At 40.0% G+C, this 14,275-nt stretch overlaps 1 protein-coding gene across 2 annotated transcripts in view; it reads right to left on the reverse strand.

Annotated features, from left to right (window-relative positions):
- Tbc1d4 (TBC1 domain family member 4) overlaps positions 1-14,275 on the reverse strand; it is a 156,698-nt gene that overhangs the window by 21,233 nt on the left and 121,190 nt on the right. The window contains exons 9-12 of one of the 2 annotated variants that reach the window (XM_006978001.4): positions 13,941-14,015; positions 12,402-12,628; positions 10,517-10,681; positions 243-403 (exon numbers count right to left, since the gene is read on the reverse strand). In XM_006978001.4, the coding sequence (XP_006978063.2) occupies positions 243-403; positions 10,517-10,681; positions 12,402-12,628; positions 13,941-14,015 (628 nt within the window). The remainder of the gene's footprint in view (positions 1-242; positions 404-10,516; positions 10,682-12,401; positions 12,629-13,940; positions 14,016-14,275) is intronic. The other variant, XM_006978002.4, reaches the window with a different exon arrangement.

The raw sequence follows: 14,275 nt of genomic DNA on the forward strand, positions 1-14,275 counted from the left end.
CCCCAGCATTGTAGAGTAACACCCAAGTCAGAAACCTCACTCACTCACGCATCCATTCAAGCACGTCCCAGATGTGGAGTCCAATGCGTTACCATGATCACTCAAAAGAAGCTGCTACAGGGCACACAGGGAGCTATGATTCCCCACATTCTTCTAAATCTCTACACATTGAGCATCCCCATTCTCTTCCCTAGCCTAGGACACTTAGGAGGAGGAATTCTTGACTGACTTCACACACGGACCTTTTTGCTGCATTGCTGATGGGGACTTGTTCACAGGAGATGCAATCCGGAGGAAAATGCGTTTCCTCCAGGAGATTCTGCGAGGGGTGACAGGGGTTCCTCCAGCATTCAGGGACTCGTTGCTGCAGGTGGATGAGGTCCTTTTTCTCCCTTCTCCATCACTGTGGAACGCCAACAGAAATGTAACTGGTAAGGAAGACAGACACTTCACAGAGACACGGGAGCGCAAGCCATTCCAAAGCTCTGCCGCAGGCAAGCACAAGGCACAGGCAAGGAGGAGAGAGGCAACACCAGCCCTTTGGCCACCCAGCCGCCACATCTTGGGGAAAACTGCCATCCAGGCCGCAGCCCTGTCACACAGAAAGTCGGCTGTTTCTACTCCTTCCTTAAAAGGCAACCAGCCCTGGTTCTAATCTGAGGAAGAGCAGTCCTTATGCAGGGAAGGAACTTGTATGCTTAATCCAATGCTTAAGTAATGAACTTGTGTACTGCCCAGGCAACAAAACGGATCCCATGTAAGTCATCTGTGCAGTGCTCAGAAAGACCTCTGCTTACATTCTAGGTAGATACAAGATGGTACAGCCTAATGTGACTGTTAAAATTGATAGCTCCAAATAACTTGAATACAGGCAGAATGGTCAACCTGAGGGTTATTGTCAAGTTATATATAAATAATTTTAAACAGTTCACCAGCCAGGTGTGTCTTTGATACCAGCACTAGGGAGGCAGATGCAGGTGGATCTCTGTGAGTTCCAGGCCAGCTAGAGCTACACAGTGAGACTCTACCTCAAAAAAAAAAAAAAAAAAGTTAACTAGATTTGTATGTAACATGACTTAAAGATGGTTTTGTATGCTGATGTGCACTGAGATTCCCCGTCAGGGAAATAGTGGACAGATATTATCCAACTTAGTTAAACAAACTGACCTAAGATTCCTAACCTTTGGGTGGGAGGAATGTCCCTTCACTGTACCCTGGTGCTCTGTGAAACTCACATTTAGAAATTCTGTTCTGTTAGAAGAACTTTGTTTTTAAAGAAAGGAGAACTTCTGCATTCGCTAGGCTATGTGCAAATGAAGGCCAGTTTTACTCAAAGTTACCATTTGAAATCAACTCTCTTTACACTTAGAAGACTATGCAATGATGGAAGCTGCTGATAAAAATATTTTACTTGTTGACATTCTGTAGTCTCTGATCTGTCCTGGGAGAATGATGAAGACAGCAATATTTACAGGTAGTGATGCCCACAAAAGCTAGTTTTCGCTCAGAAGCACTACTCAGCTAGAAAAGCCACTGGCTCTCCCGTACTCAGAGGAGCTAATGGTGCTAAGGCAGTTAATATGAGCAGAGAACTTCATGCGGCCCATTACATTTTCTCTCATAGTTACTCTGTATATCTGCACTTATGGTGATCAGGAAATATACTGCTGCTATTGCTACTGCTTTTGTTCTCCTCCTCCTCCTCCTCCTCCTCCTCCTCCTCCTCCTCCTCCTCCTCCTCCTCCTTCTCCCCCTCCTCCTCTTACTTGCTTCTCCTCTCCCTCACCTCCCTTTTCCCCTCTTTCTCTTTGTTCTCCACCTCCTAATTTTTCTTGCTTGGCTTTTCATTTTATTTTGCTTGTCTGTTTGTTTGACTGACCTCAAACTCTTAATGTAGCCAAGGATGATCTTGAACTTCTGATCCTCCTGTTTCTGCCTCCTGAATGTTACAAGCGTGTACCACCATGCCCAGTTCACATGGTATGGCAGATCACACTTCAGGGTTTCATGAAAGCTGGGCAAGTACTCAACCAAATGAGCTCCATCTCTAGCCTCAAGAACAGTTATTTCTAATCTGGACTTGTCTTCTTAGAAATACTACTTCTGGATTCACTAAATTAAGGGTGACAAATGATGTAAGCATTAGCTAACTTGCATATTGCAGGTGTCAGGCTCTCTTATTTTCGGAAGTAGCTGATTCATACATCTCATATACTCACATCTCCTTTGACATGTATCCTGGATAAGGTGATAACCTCACTGGTGACCAATGTTCAAAACTCCCTGCAATACTGAAAAGCTTCACCTTTATATCAGCTTGGGGAAGCCATAGTTCAAGTATTTCCCCTTCAGTGTTTCTATTCAAATATTCTCTATGTGTCCCCATGAGTATTCACGAACTGCTCCTTATCTTCATTTCTGCAATGCTACCTTGCTGGGGTTACTTGTTAACCACTTGGTTCCCAGGCCTATTACTGGCTTCGGGTGGGTTCAGCCAGTGGCAAGAACTCTACCAATTACCATTCAATACATGAACGTTTTATAAAGCTATGTAGAAGATCTTAAGTAAAATGGACAAAGAAAATATTGAATGATCTAACAAGTCAGGAATAAATAAAAGATCTACCTCCTTCAAACTCTTCATTGGTAATCTATCTTACGTCTTTCTAGCACAAAGTTCTAGTAGCTGTTTCCAGAGAGAATAGACTGAGCTGTCAACAGCAATCATAGGCATTGACAATGGCAATATTGTTAATAAAAAATAGCTCTTCTTTTTCCTCTTAGGTGTTGCCTCTCATCTAATTTGTAATTTATGCCTCGGACTCTCTATAAAATAAATACTGAGTACCTAAGGCAAGGCCTTGCAGGCCAATGTTCAACAAACCATATTTTACTTTTTGATTTTTTTTTAACATAGTTCTACCAAAACAACTTCAATGATTCTGAACTATGTATACTTTAAGGAAGTAATTAAAACACCTTTTAATACAAATCATCCTGAAACCCTTACCTAGAGGCATAGCGAGTGTTTAGAAAATACTGAAAACAAAACTGAATAGAACTGGTGTCAGTTTCACTGTTGTCTGTCAAAGGCAACCCTTGAGGTGGCTAGGTTATACGGTACCCTGGCATTAGCCCACTGGTACACATCTGAAAACTTTGCAGCAACTGGTTTTAAGCCCTGTGATATAAATAAACTGACAAATGACACATTTTTCATCCACATCTGGAATTGCCAAACTTCAGTGGTTAAAATGTGTGCTAATAATACAGGAAGGAAATGTGTACCTAGTAGAATATGGACCCCTTAACTCATAGATAAAGCCTCACTTTGCAAAAGCAGTTTGTTGCTGAGATGAGCTAAAAGCTGCCCTGTTTCATTTAATAAGAGAGGAAATGTGTGTAATTGTAAATGCAATTGGAAGGCAGCTTCCAGGGAAAAGCTTAACCAGGCAGTGTGCATGTGTGACTTACAGCAGCTCACTGTCTGGCCAGCATGTGGTCAGAAGTTTGCATGGTGAAAGTGGTCACTTAAGGAATTGAAACTGTATGAAACATTGTACACTGATATACCTATATCCGGACTTGGGATGCGGGATAAAATGTAGGAAGGAGATGAGGGAGAACTTCTTTTTTTTTAATTTCTCTTGATTTTGTTTAGTTTCTCTTGTTCATTAGTTTTCACTTTAATGTTCTTAAACTTAATATTCAGAACAAGTATAAGGTCAAAAGTGAAGTTCTGTGGTGTCTACTACAGCAGTGATGATGCTGAGGAAGACCGAGTACACACACCACATACTATGCACTGTTCTGAACAGTTCCAAGCCCGGTTGGTTTCATCCTTCTAGTAACTACATGGGGTGGGTGTTGTGATTTCCATTGCTAGTGAGAAACCCTAACTAGAAAATGGCTAAATAGCCTGCTTATTTCTGTGACAATGAGGGATGGAGCCAGAACTCAGAGCCAGGCAGACCACAGTCCAGACCCTCAAGGCATTATGGTTGACTGTGAAAATGTTTATGACCTTTGTATCAGTTCCTACAAAGCTCTAGGGTCTTCAAAAATGGAGCTGTTAGAGATCCAGTGATTCTTGCTCTTTTAGCAGGGGGAAAAAAATCAGTCTTTAGTTAGCATGAAATCTTCTGATAGGTCCTTTCCAAGCAGAGAGGTAACTTATTCCAGCAGAGAAGTAACTTCAAAGTACCATAAGAGACTTATTTATGTAAATGTCCCACTACTTTGCTTTGCAATAAGTGCAATTCAAACTGTGTATGCTTATTTAAATAGGATGAAGTGAAAGTACCACAACATGGTAGAATATACATACATGTATGGAAGTTTTTTTGTTTGTTTACTTTGTTTTTTTTTTTTTTTTTTTGGTTTTTCGAGACAGGGTTTCTCTGTGTAGCTTTGCGCCTTTCCTGGAACTCACTTGGTAGCCCAGGCTGGCCTCGAACTCACAGAGATCCACCTGCCTCCGCCTCCCGAGTGCTGGGATTAAAGGCGTGCGCCACCACCGCCCGGCCCTGGAAGTATTTTTAAAGTAATCAGACACAGTATATCCATATTTTCCCTTATTTTCCATGTAACCCAGGCCACTTCCTTTTGTGACTGATAATGTAAACATGTGCTGTGTAAAGTGCTTCAATAGGCTATAGTCAGGAAAAGTATTCTGGGCCAGGGCTTCCTCTATCAGAAATTTATGAAATTAAAAATGAATAACAAGGAAGGAAGTCCAGCTTGGAGAGCATACAACCATTGAGAGGTTGGTATTTTCTTTACATACTTCCTACTACTAGGAACCAATTAATCAAGAACCACAATTCATGAGCATTGTAAGAAATCTAGGTGGAGAGGGGGAATATTCTGTGTGTATCACCATGTGCGCTGAGGAGCTAGCTCCAGGTGCTTTCAACACGGCACTCATTAAACTATGGATAGAATGTGATAACTAATGTTTGAAGATGACGTGTTGATATACCCTCGAGCATGCAGGTATAGTCCCGAACGAACATCAGCGCTGGGCTTCTGTGAACACAGAAATTTCACTACACACTTCCTTTCTTTAAGAAGAATCAATCCACTGCGTATTGTGTGGCATACAATTATTAACAGTTGTTCTACTAAGGCAAGAGAGGTCCACTTTGCTCTGAGATAAATTCTCTTGCCAGATTTACAGCATATTCTGCTGAGCAGCAAACTGTCTTCTGGACCCCCTCCACCTCCTAGCACTCAACAAAAACCAAAATCATAAGGTTCGAGCCCATGAGTACCTCCTGGCAAAATCTTTATCTAAATCCTAGTGCATTTCAAGTTGGGAGAAGTAACAAAACTTCCTAAGAAGACTGCATGGGACAACAAACCAATGAAACTTTGGTTCTTTCCTACACGACCCACAGTACTCGCTAATTGATAATCGCATCATCAGCACTCCCTGGGTGTGACAGTTCTGGCTTTCAACTGGGCAAACGTGTGTCATCCTATGGAAAATCTTGACTAACTACACAGAAAGAAGATTCCACCACTCTAGCGGAAATCACTATGCTAGCTGAGTGTGAACCAAATATGAGAGATTAGTCAGTGGAACAACACACAGGGGAAAAGATCAAGACAAAGGAAGAGTTCTGTACCCTAGACTCTACACGCCAAATGCAGAGAGTGAGAAAATGCTTGTACATTGGGTTTAAAATATCTCTGGGTATGTTCTATGTTTAATCATACCCCCTAGGTATGTTCTATGTTTAATCATACCCCCTGAAACATACGATAAATAAAACCATACCTAGTAAAATATACAACCTCTCCCAGAATCAGTCTAATGCCATGTTTAAAATAAAATGTAGGCTAGACAATGTTCAAAGCCAAAGGACATGAGGCAAAACCCTTACTTCTATTAGACATACAACTTTTGTCTTTTTTCTTTCTTTCAGTGCTAGAGCTTAAACGCGAGCCTTGTCATGCTATGCTACTGCTCTGCCACTGAACTAGGCTCTCGCTTCTCTGTTAGACTTCTGGAATGGGAGAAACAGCCTTTAAATGATCATACATACAACTACCCAAAAAAGTGCCATCGGTTATAACTCTCAGAAGACTCTCTTTTTAACTTAGCATTTGTGGACAAACGATTCTCTGAAGATGCTTTTGTCTCTTTTCCTGAATAGCTGCGCATAGTGCAATCTTGAATACTTTTATTACAACTACAGAGAAATCAAAGGGTTAAGATTTTGACTGGGAGACAGGTATGTGTTCTCATGAGATGGGTGATGCAGGCAAAGCGTAGAAAGTAGAACGGGCACAGAACAGATGCTCAGAGTGACACTGGGCTCCATCATCCTGGATGTTTTCCATAGAAAGTGAGTGATCCTCCAGGAATGGGTGTCACCACGGTCATTCTCATCCATAACCAGGAACTTGGTGTTTTCCTGACTGTGGCCAATGTGACATCTTCAAAGTATTAGCAATGCCTCACAGAAACCAATATGGCAACAGTTATGTTCAGTGGACTGTGTCCACCGCCAGTTCCCACTGCATTGGTGTGCTTCCTGAAAGGATGCTCATTTCTCTGTCTTCCTAGGATCCAAACAAACAACAAACAAAACTCCTCATCTGCACATTAATATCTCTCAACTAGCTAAAATACTGTTGGAACTTTAATTTTAATTGGTATTTTCTTGGAGACCTCAGCTTTAAAGGAATTTCAATACAGAATAGAGTAGAAACAGGACTTGAGCTCACAATAATATTTTACGTGGCTCTCCATGATCTCTGATTACACCACAGGGCACATTTCCGTTTACACAGCCCTCAGGGAATGCAGAATGACAGCATGCGTTCAGCTGACAACCAGAAATGTGTCTTTAACTGAAAGGGCTATCCACTGGGAAAGTCTGAAAATGTATGAATGGAAAATGTTTCCCGTGTTAATCACCTTGATTCTGAAGCAGTGTCCTGTCTAGTAACAGGAAAACAAGAACGTCATTAGCACAAAGAGAGATCACTGCGCCAAATCAAGACTTAAAATAAAATGCTTTCCATAAGTCATCAATACACCACAGGCAAATTAGTAAATAATCATATTCAAAGTGAATACAAGTGAAGTATAAAATCAAAACTATACTACAAATACTTAGCAGAAATACCTTATTTTTTCTCATTAAAATTTTTATAAGAGAATAGAAGTAATGAATATCACTTTTTAAAATAACCATTTACTTTAACCAATAAACTTCATTATACATAATTTTTAAACATAAGCTCAAAACTTGAGAAGCAACTCCTCACCAACAAAGAAGTCTGTTGCTGGAAAGAAATATCGTATTTGGTGAATATACATTAAAAATATGAATCATCAGGCACAATTATGACTTAGCTACCAAGAAAAATTAAGTTAAGCTTTCTAAAACTAATTTTAATTAAGATATTAATTATTCCCTACCTGATGATGAATATTTAGAGATTCATTTTTTAGAGATTCAACTAGTAAAATATTAGGTTCCCAAGTAATAAGAAAATTTTAGCTGGTAATATTATATACTTCCTTCCCTAATCATTATGAATAGTTGAAGATATCATAGTAATTGTAGGTACATGATGTTCTCTCTATAAAAAGTGATAATGAGAGATGTTGAGTTCAGAAGCCACTGAATTAAAACCATGCTCTTGAATGCCATCATTCTTGGGACATACACCCTGATGTACTGAGAGCAAAGGATATAATATAGGTAAACTACTTACACATAACCTAGTTTGAAAAATATACATATTTATTTGTGCATAGAGAGAGCTTTGTAAATGTACATGTATACAGCAAATGCAACAAATGTTTAAAATTGATTAATCAAGATAAAGGATTAAAGGGAATCTTCTAATATTTTGTAATTATCTATAAATTTTATATTATTTCCAAATAGAAAAATATATATTCTCTTCAAGATTGTCTTATATTTATGTCTAAGTGAAACCTAAGAATATACATTTTGTCCAATACTTTCACTGCACAGATACCCATTAATAATCCATATGTATTACAACTGATAATATATACAATAATTGTCACAACAGCACTTTAAAAAAAACAAAATCCTATAACTACCTGTCCATTCATAATAGCACAGGTGGGCTGGGATATATTAGGATATGTATGTAAAACTATGGGATACATAGTTTTATTGCTATTGCTATTAGGATATGTATGTAAAACTATGGGATACATAGTTTTATTGCTATGTATGTAGTATTACATAGCAATAAAACTAAAAATACTGAGGCACACCTAAGGCCAGGAATAACTCTCACAAAGCAATATTAAAAGAAGGCAGATACAGAAATAAAGGATGTTCTACCATTCCATTTATAGAGCATCCAAAAGCAGCAAAACTCAGCTCTGCTCTGTGAGGTCAGAAGGTAGTACTGACCCGAGAGATAAGGGCTGCCAGCAGGCTTTCCCTTCCACTTCTGGCCTGGGGAGTGGTGACATGATGGTGTTCTCTCCCTGGTGAGCCACTTAGGCTGTTAGGGTTGGTGTGCTTTTCAATGAAAACAGTTTGGTGTTTTGTTTTACCCAAACTGTACTTGAGACCTACTGACTCTAGGCTATGAAATTAAAAGAGTTGGCGGGGGGGGGGGGGGGGGGGGAGGTGGAACTATTCTCTGATTTTTAGAATTTCTCACAATTGAAAATAACATCTATAAGTACTTATAGTCTTCAGTGTTCGAGAGATGAGGACTTTTCTACACGTTCAAAAGCAACACTGCAAATGACATAAGCTGCTAAATAGTGAAGTTTTCCAACCCCAAACTCCTGTATATTTGCCTTCTGACGTCAGTCTCCTTCCATGAGCATGAGGTATGGGGGGCTATGGGAAGCAGCCACAAAAACTAAAACATACAAATAGGCATGAATTCCTAAAGACAATGAACAAACACACATTAAACAATGGAAGTAACCTCTGTGTATGTATGGCAACCTCTAAAAAGGTCTATGGCCCACATCCAGTCACTGCTAACCCTTAAGCTTCTTAATGGCTATTTCTAACTGTCATTGGGGTGGGGGGATGCCTGTTCTCTACTTAAGAAAGGAAGCTAGGGTTTCCCTTTATGCTGATTTCAACTAATGCAGCAGTTAAAGCCTGTGAACGGACTCGCTAAGTGGCCTATTCCTGTGAAAGAACAGTGTTGGAGATACTATGGTGGTGAAGACACTTGACTACCTAAACTCACTGCATAGTTCATTGACATTATGCTCTTTTGTGGCAAGTTTTCTTAGAAACTCTCCTCACAGTGTTCCCCTGCAAACTATTTCATGGGCTTTATGTCATCAGAAATGAAATTCTGTTTGAGCACATTGCACTAATTCAAAAGGAAAGTTCACATTCCTAATCACGCTAATCCAATATGAAGAGTGGGCACATATGGACAAAAGATACTCAGAAATAACTCTAGGGTGTGTCTAATTTGACTAGTTAATGAGACCTATCTACTTAAATGCTAACTTTTAGATGATCTTATATCCACAAGAAAATAAAAACAAAAGAGTATTTGAGAAGGTATCAATGGCACACTTGCTCGCTGACAGCATGTATTCCTCTACTTGTCTGCAAGGATTGCCAGTCATCAAACTAGTAGAAACAGCCAGCATGGTCCTTCAACAGGGAAGTAGATAAACTATGCTCTGTATTAAGCAGAATACTAGACAGCAGTAAAAATGAATGAGTTCAAGCTAGAAACAAAAACAGGAAGGAAATTCAGATTGTTAAGCCAACAGCAATTCCTTTAAAAGAGTCTTACCATGCCCCAGAGACTAACAGCATTCCACTTAGTATTTTCATGGCCAATATGATCTCAACTTACACAGACGCAGTTCTCTCAAGCTCACTGTATCTAATTTTGTGAAATGTGGGTGCTGTGAGAGTTATGTAAATTTTCTATACCAAGGGCAAAAAACAAAAGCAAAGCTTCAAGGTTCAGATTTCTCTCATGTTCTGAGAGTACCTGCTGACATTATCCTGAGCCCATTACACAGGCATATAGTGAGACTCAAAAGCATAAACCTGTCATTGAGAAAAATCAAAGAAATGCCTTGGAGATACTCAATGTACTTACAGATATTGCACCTAACCTGTTAGCAAGCCGTTGTAGTCAGTGGCTTTGGGGTGCCAAGAAATACACCCAGAGACTAAAATCATAGATGCAAGACTAGGGAAGGTCTTTTTATTACATGATGATACCAGATCCTATTCCCAACAACACAAAGTTTAGATTCTGGGATGGCAGCAATGAAGGCATTTATTAGATAAAAACTTAATTCAAAAGATATAATCACATCATCAGAAAGCTTTGTAACTACAAGTTGTAATTACTTTTATTAATAAAATTAATTGGAGTCAAAGTCAGTACACTAGAAGCAGATTAGAACAATGCACACGAGTCACTCTACAATTAACCAGCCACTTTTTAGTAACATTATCAATGAATCACTGGAGAAAATGGCACTTTGCAAAGAGCACACCGATCTCACCTGATTTCATTTTCATACTGTGGGGACAGTCTACCTGAATTCTGGTAAAAGCTTTTCAGGAAAGAGGGGGCAGTGAAGGAAGGGGCAGAGAAGGAAGTGTGAAGGCTTGGAAGGCTGGAGGAAGAATTACTCTCCTTGTACATGCGTCGGGCTGACGGGAGAATGCTGAGTACAGAAAATACAGCAAATTTGTCTTAAAATTTGTATTTTAGCAAAAAATCTTCATTTACCAAGAAAAAGCATAGAAATAGGTTCTTGCTATTAATTTACTCTTTGCTTGAAAGGCTGCAAGCTGGAGCTTACACAGAATCTAAAGAGAAGAGCATGCAGTCCTCTATTTGGGGCTACACTGGCAGTCCACCCTTTCACAAATCATATTTCTTAACACTCTGGGAACAAAAAGTATGTTTACATGCAAAAGAGACTTCCGGTCAGGATAGGAAAACACAAACAGTTACAGGAAAACAATTTCCAGAGGGTAAACTGATCATGAATAGTACAAAGATTAACTATTCTAAAGATAACAGATCCCTTCTAAATATTTATGAACAAAATGTTTGGTTGATGTCAATCATCATCCACAGTATCTCTGGCTTACCAAACATTAGATTGGTGTTATTTCCTGTGTGGACTGCAGCACTGTTCATCCAAAGCCCTGAATCTCTCACATGGCTTTTTTTTTTTTCTAAATAAACAAGGGGATTTTAGTGTGGAATGCTTTTACAGAACATAAGTGGCACCTTTTTTATACTGATGATGATAGAAATTATTTGAATATATACGATGAAACATATGGGAAACTTGGGGAAGAATTGAAAGAGAGGTCATTTACAGTTCGAAATAATTGGCATCTTTCACTCTTGATGACACTTTGTTCTTAAGGGGAAAGAGATTTATTTATTGTCTTGGGTAAAAATAAGTGAAGTAATTATTTGTAAAAATCTTTGTTTTCTTATGAGCACTTAATCTCCACACACACACAAGATCTGAAAACAATTAATTGCTTTGATTTTACTTTTGTAATGTTTATTTTGTAATTTTGCTGTGTTTTATAATCTACTGGGTTTTTAGAATTCAAGTCAATCAGAAAACTACAATGAAAATTGTATAGTGAGAGTAAAACATGATAAAAACTTGAAAGGAAATCTGATAACATTTCATATTAAAATTGGTCTTTTTATAAGATGTTTTACTTTCAGTTGGTTTTATTTATGCTTGTGACCAACACAGTCAACCCTGATGTCTACATGAAACACGCAGGGAGGAAAGAGAAACAAAATTAGCTGCCAGACACATGAATCTGAGCTAAATAAGAAGTTCCATACTTCATATCTGACAAGTAATTTTCTTCAATTATTTTTAATACTATTTAAGGTCATTCTAATGGACAATGCCTGCAATTAGATAGTCTCCTTCCTAGATACAGTTTTAGACAAAATGTGTAGCAGTTATCATACTTAGCTTTAATTAGCTATGTAGTAGCATGAAGGGAACTTAGATGAGTCCTCAGCCTGGCATGTTGCAGGCTGACGAGAGGCTCTGGGTCTGACCACTTCCTCAGAGCCACCATTAACAAGACAGGATATAATATGGGCCAGTACATTTTCAGGCAAAGTGATTGCATGCCATGTTTTCTCTACTTTTTTCTGAAGCAAAGAGTGAAAAGCTTCCATTTATAATGTAAACTTAGAACTTTTTCAGGGTATAGCTTAACCTCACCCATCTTCCCTTAACTCACTGATGAAAACAAAACGCATCTCTTACTTCTTTACTCCTTCTGAACCCTAAAATCTGGTTAAAGCATGAGACACAACCCACAGTGATTCCAAAGTGACCCAAACAGAATGACATGGTGTCCCATGGTGGGGGACAGGCCAGGACCTACCTGCATTGCTCGCTGGAACTCTGCCTCAGTAGAGGGGACCTTAGGCCATGAGCCCTCCCATCTTGCAAGTTCAGCTTCCTCCTTGAACTTGAAGGTGGGTGGCTGAACGTGTGAGCCCGTCTTCGAAATTGTGGAGAGTCCGAATCCTCCTCGGGGAAGACGTGCCAGGCGGAGGACAGTGGAGAGGCTGGTGGTGTCCCGGGAGGAGAGTCCCCTGGTGAGAAGTCCTAGAACACAAACCAGGGAAGTGTCTGCCCCTACCAGGCTCACGGCAGACACACAGATACCCGGGGCTGAGTAGTGACAGTGGAGTCCTCTTCCTGACTCATGACAAAACTGTTTTGTTTTTCTTTTTACTCAACCCTGGTGAAGACTAATCAGCTTCACCACATCCTACTGTGGCTGATAAGCAGGTGTCACAGAGCATCCGAAAAGATGGGCAGGAAAGCGAAAGGCTGATAAAAGGTGCTCTCCCCTGAGGGCGGTGGTAAAATGCTAGGGCTACTGTACTCTTCCCATTGTTGCCGGAGAGATGAAAAGGGGCCATGACCGAAAAGGGACAGAGCCTTTGTGCAGGGATCTCCTAACCTCTGTGACCTATGGCTCTGCATGTTTCCGTAATGTCAAAACAATATCACGGTGCCTGGGGCTTGGAGCAAAGCTTTTGGAAAAATAAATTAAAGCCTGTGAATTATCTTCCTCCACTCTGGATGTTTCTGTCCAGTGGCATGATCCCGGTGGTGAGTTTCTTTTTAAAAGACATGAAAAACAGGAAATGAACAAAACGGAGCCCTCTGGAATGCCTCTCCCGCCCAGTGAAGAGCCAACATAAATCTTTCAATCCAGTCAGGTATGCTACGTAAATGAGTACCACGGTAAATAAACCCTCCGGCTTGCTGAGCCGGGCTATGGATAAGACACATAGCTGTACTAGGGCTCTGGTGCCAACAAAAGTTTAATAAAAAATATTTCAGTGTTCCTACTAGGACAACAAAGGTTGATGGAGCCCCAAGTTGCCTACTGCAGAAAACAGGAAACAGGAAACCCTCACTAGGGCTATCTTTGAGACAGAGAGGATGATGTTGCCGCTGAAATGAAGGAAAAACAAAAAAGAGGAAAAGAAGTAACACGGAGAAAGAATAACAAGCTGTGTGGGGGTGGGGGGTGGGGTAATGCCCGGGTGTGTATATGCGTGTGTGTCTGTGTGTGCTTGTGGGTAGAGGGCTAATTAGGTGGTTCAGTTTGTTTTACTTTTAGATCAACAGTTGCTCAAATACTATACTCAAATTATCTGCAATGCAAAACGTAAGGGCAGAGTTAGCCAGTGAAGGGCGCACCCTGTCCCAACAGAAGGGAACTTAGCTGGGTGAAAAATAAACTGGTAAAACCCAGAATCTTACTTGAAACAACAGAGCATCAAATTTTTATTTCTTAAAGGCCATAAAAAAATCTCACCACAAAATAATTAGGCATGCATGTTTTACCACAGCTTTGGCTAAGCAGCAGTGTTTGGTGAACTGGGGAGCTATGACTAGATACCTTCTCCGAAGCCAGACTGTTGGACCGTTCGAAGCTGTCCATGCTTCCAAGCCGACCTCTCATCCTGTTAGCTCCCTGTGTACAGAGAGTACATAGAATCATTACTACTACAACTTGCAGTTTTGCAAGGAAAAACACAGAAGGAATTTGAAGTTTTCACTCCACCTAAGCATTAAATTAATCCCCTTGGTTCACTCAAACTTATCAGTTGTCTTAATGGCCATCAAAGCATGCAGTATACAACTCCTCCAAACTCCCAATGTCTCTAACTCAGCTGTTAGATGATCACATGGCACATTGAGGTTTTTGAAGTTATTTTGGCTACAGCCTTAAAG

Source organism: Peromyscus maniculatus, chromosome 9, assembly GCF_049852395.1.
Source record: "Peromyscus maniculatus bairdii isolate BWxNUB_F1_BW_parent chromosome 9, HU_Pman_BW_mat_3.1, whole genome shotgun sequence".
In the NCBI taxonomy this organism is placed as follows: Eukaryota; Metazoa; Chordata; class Mammalia; order Rodentia; family Cricetidae; genus Peromyscus; species Peromyscus maniculatus.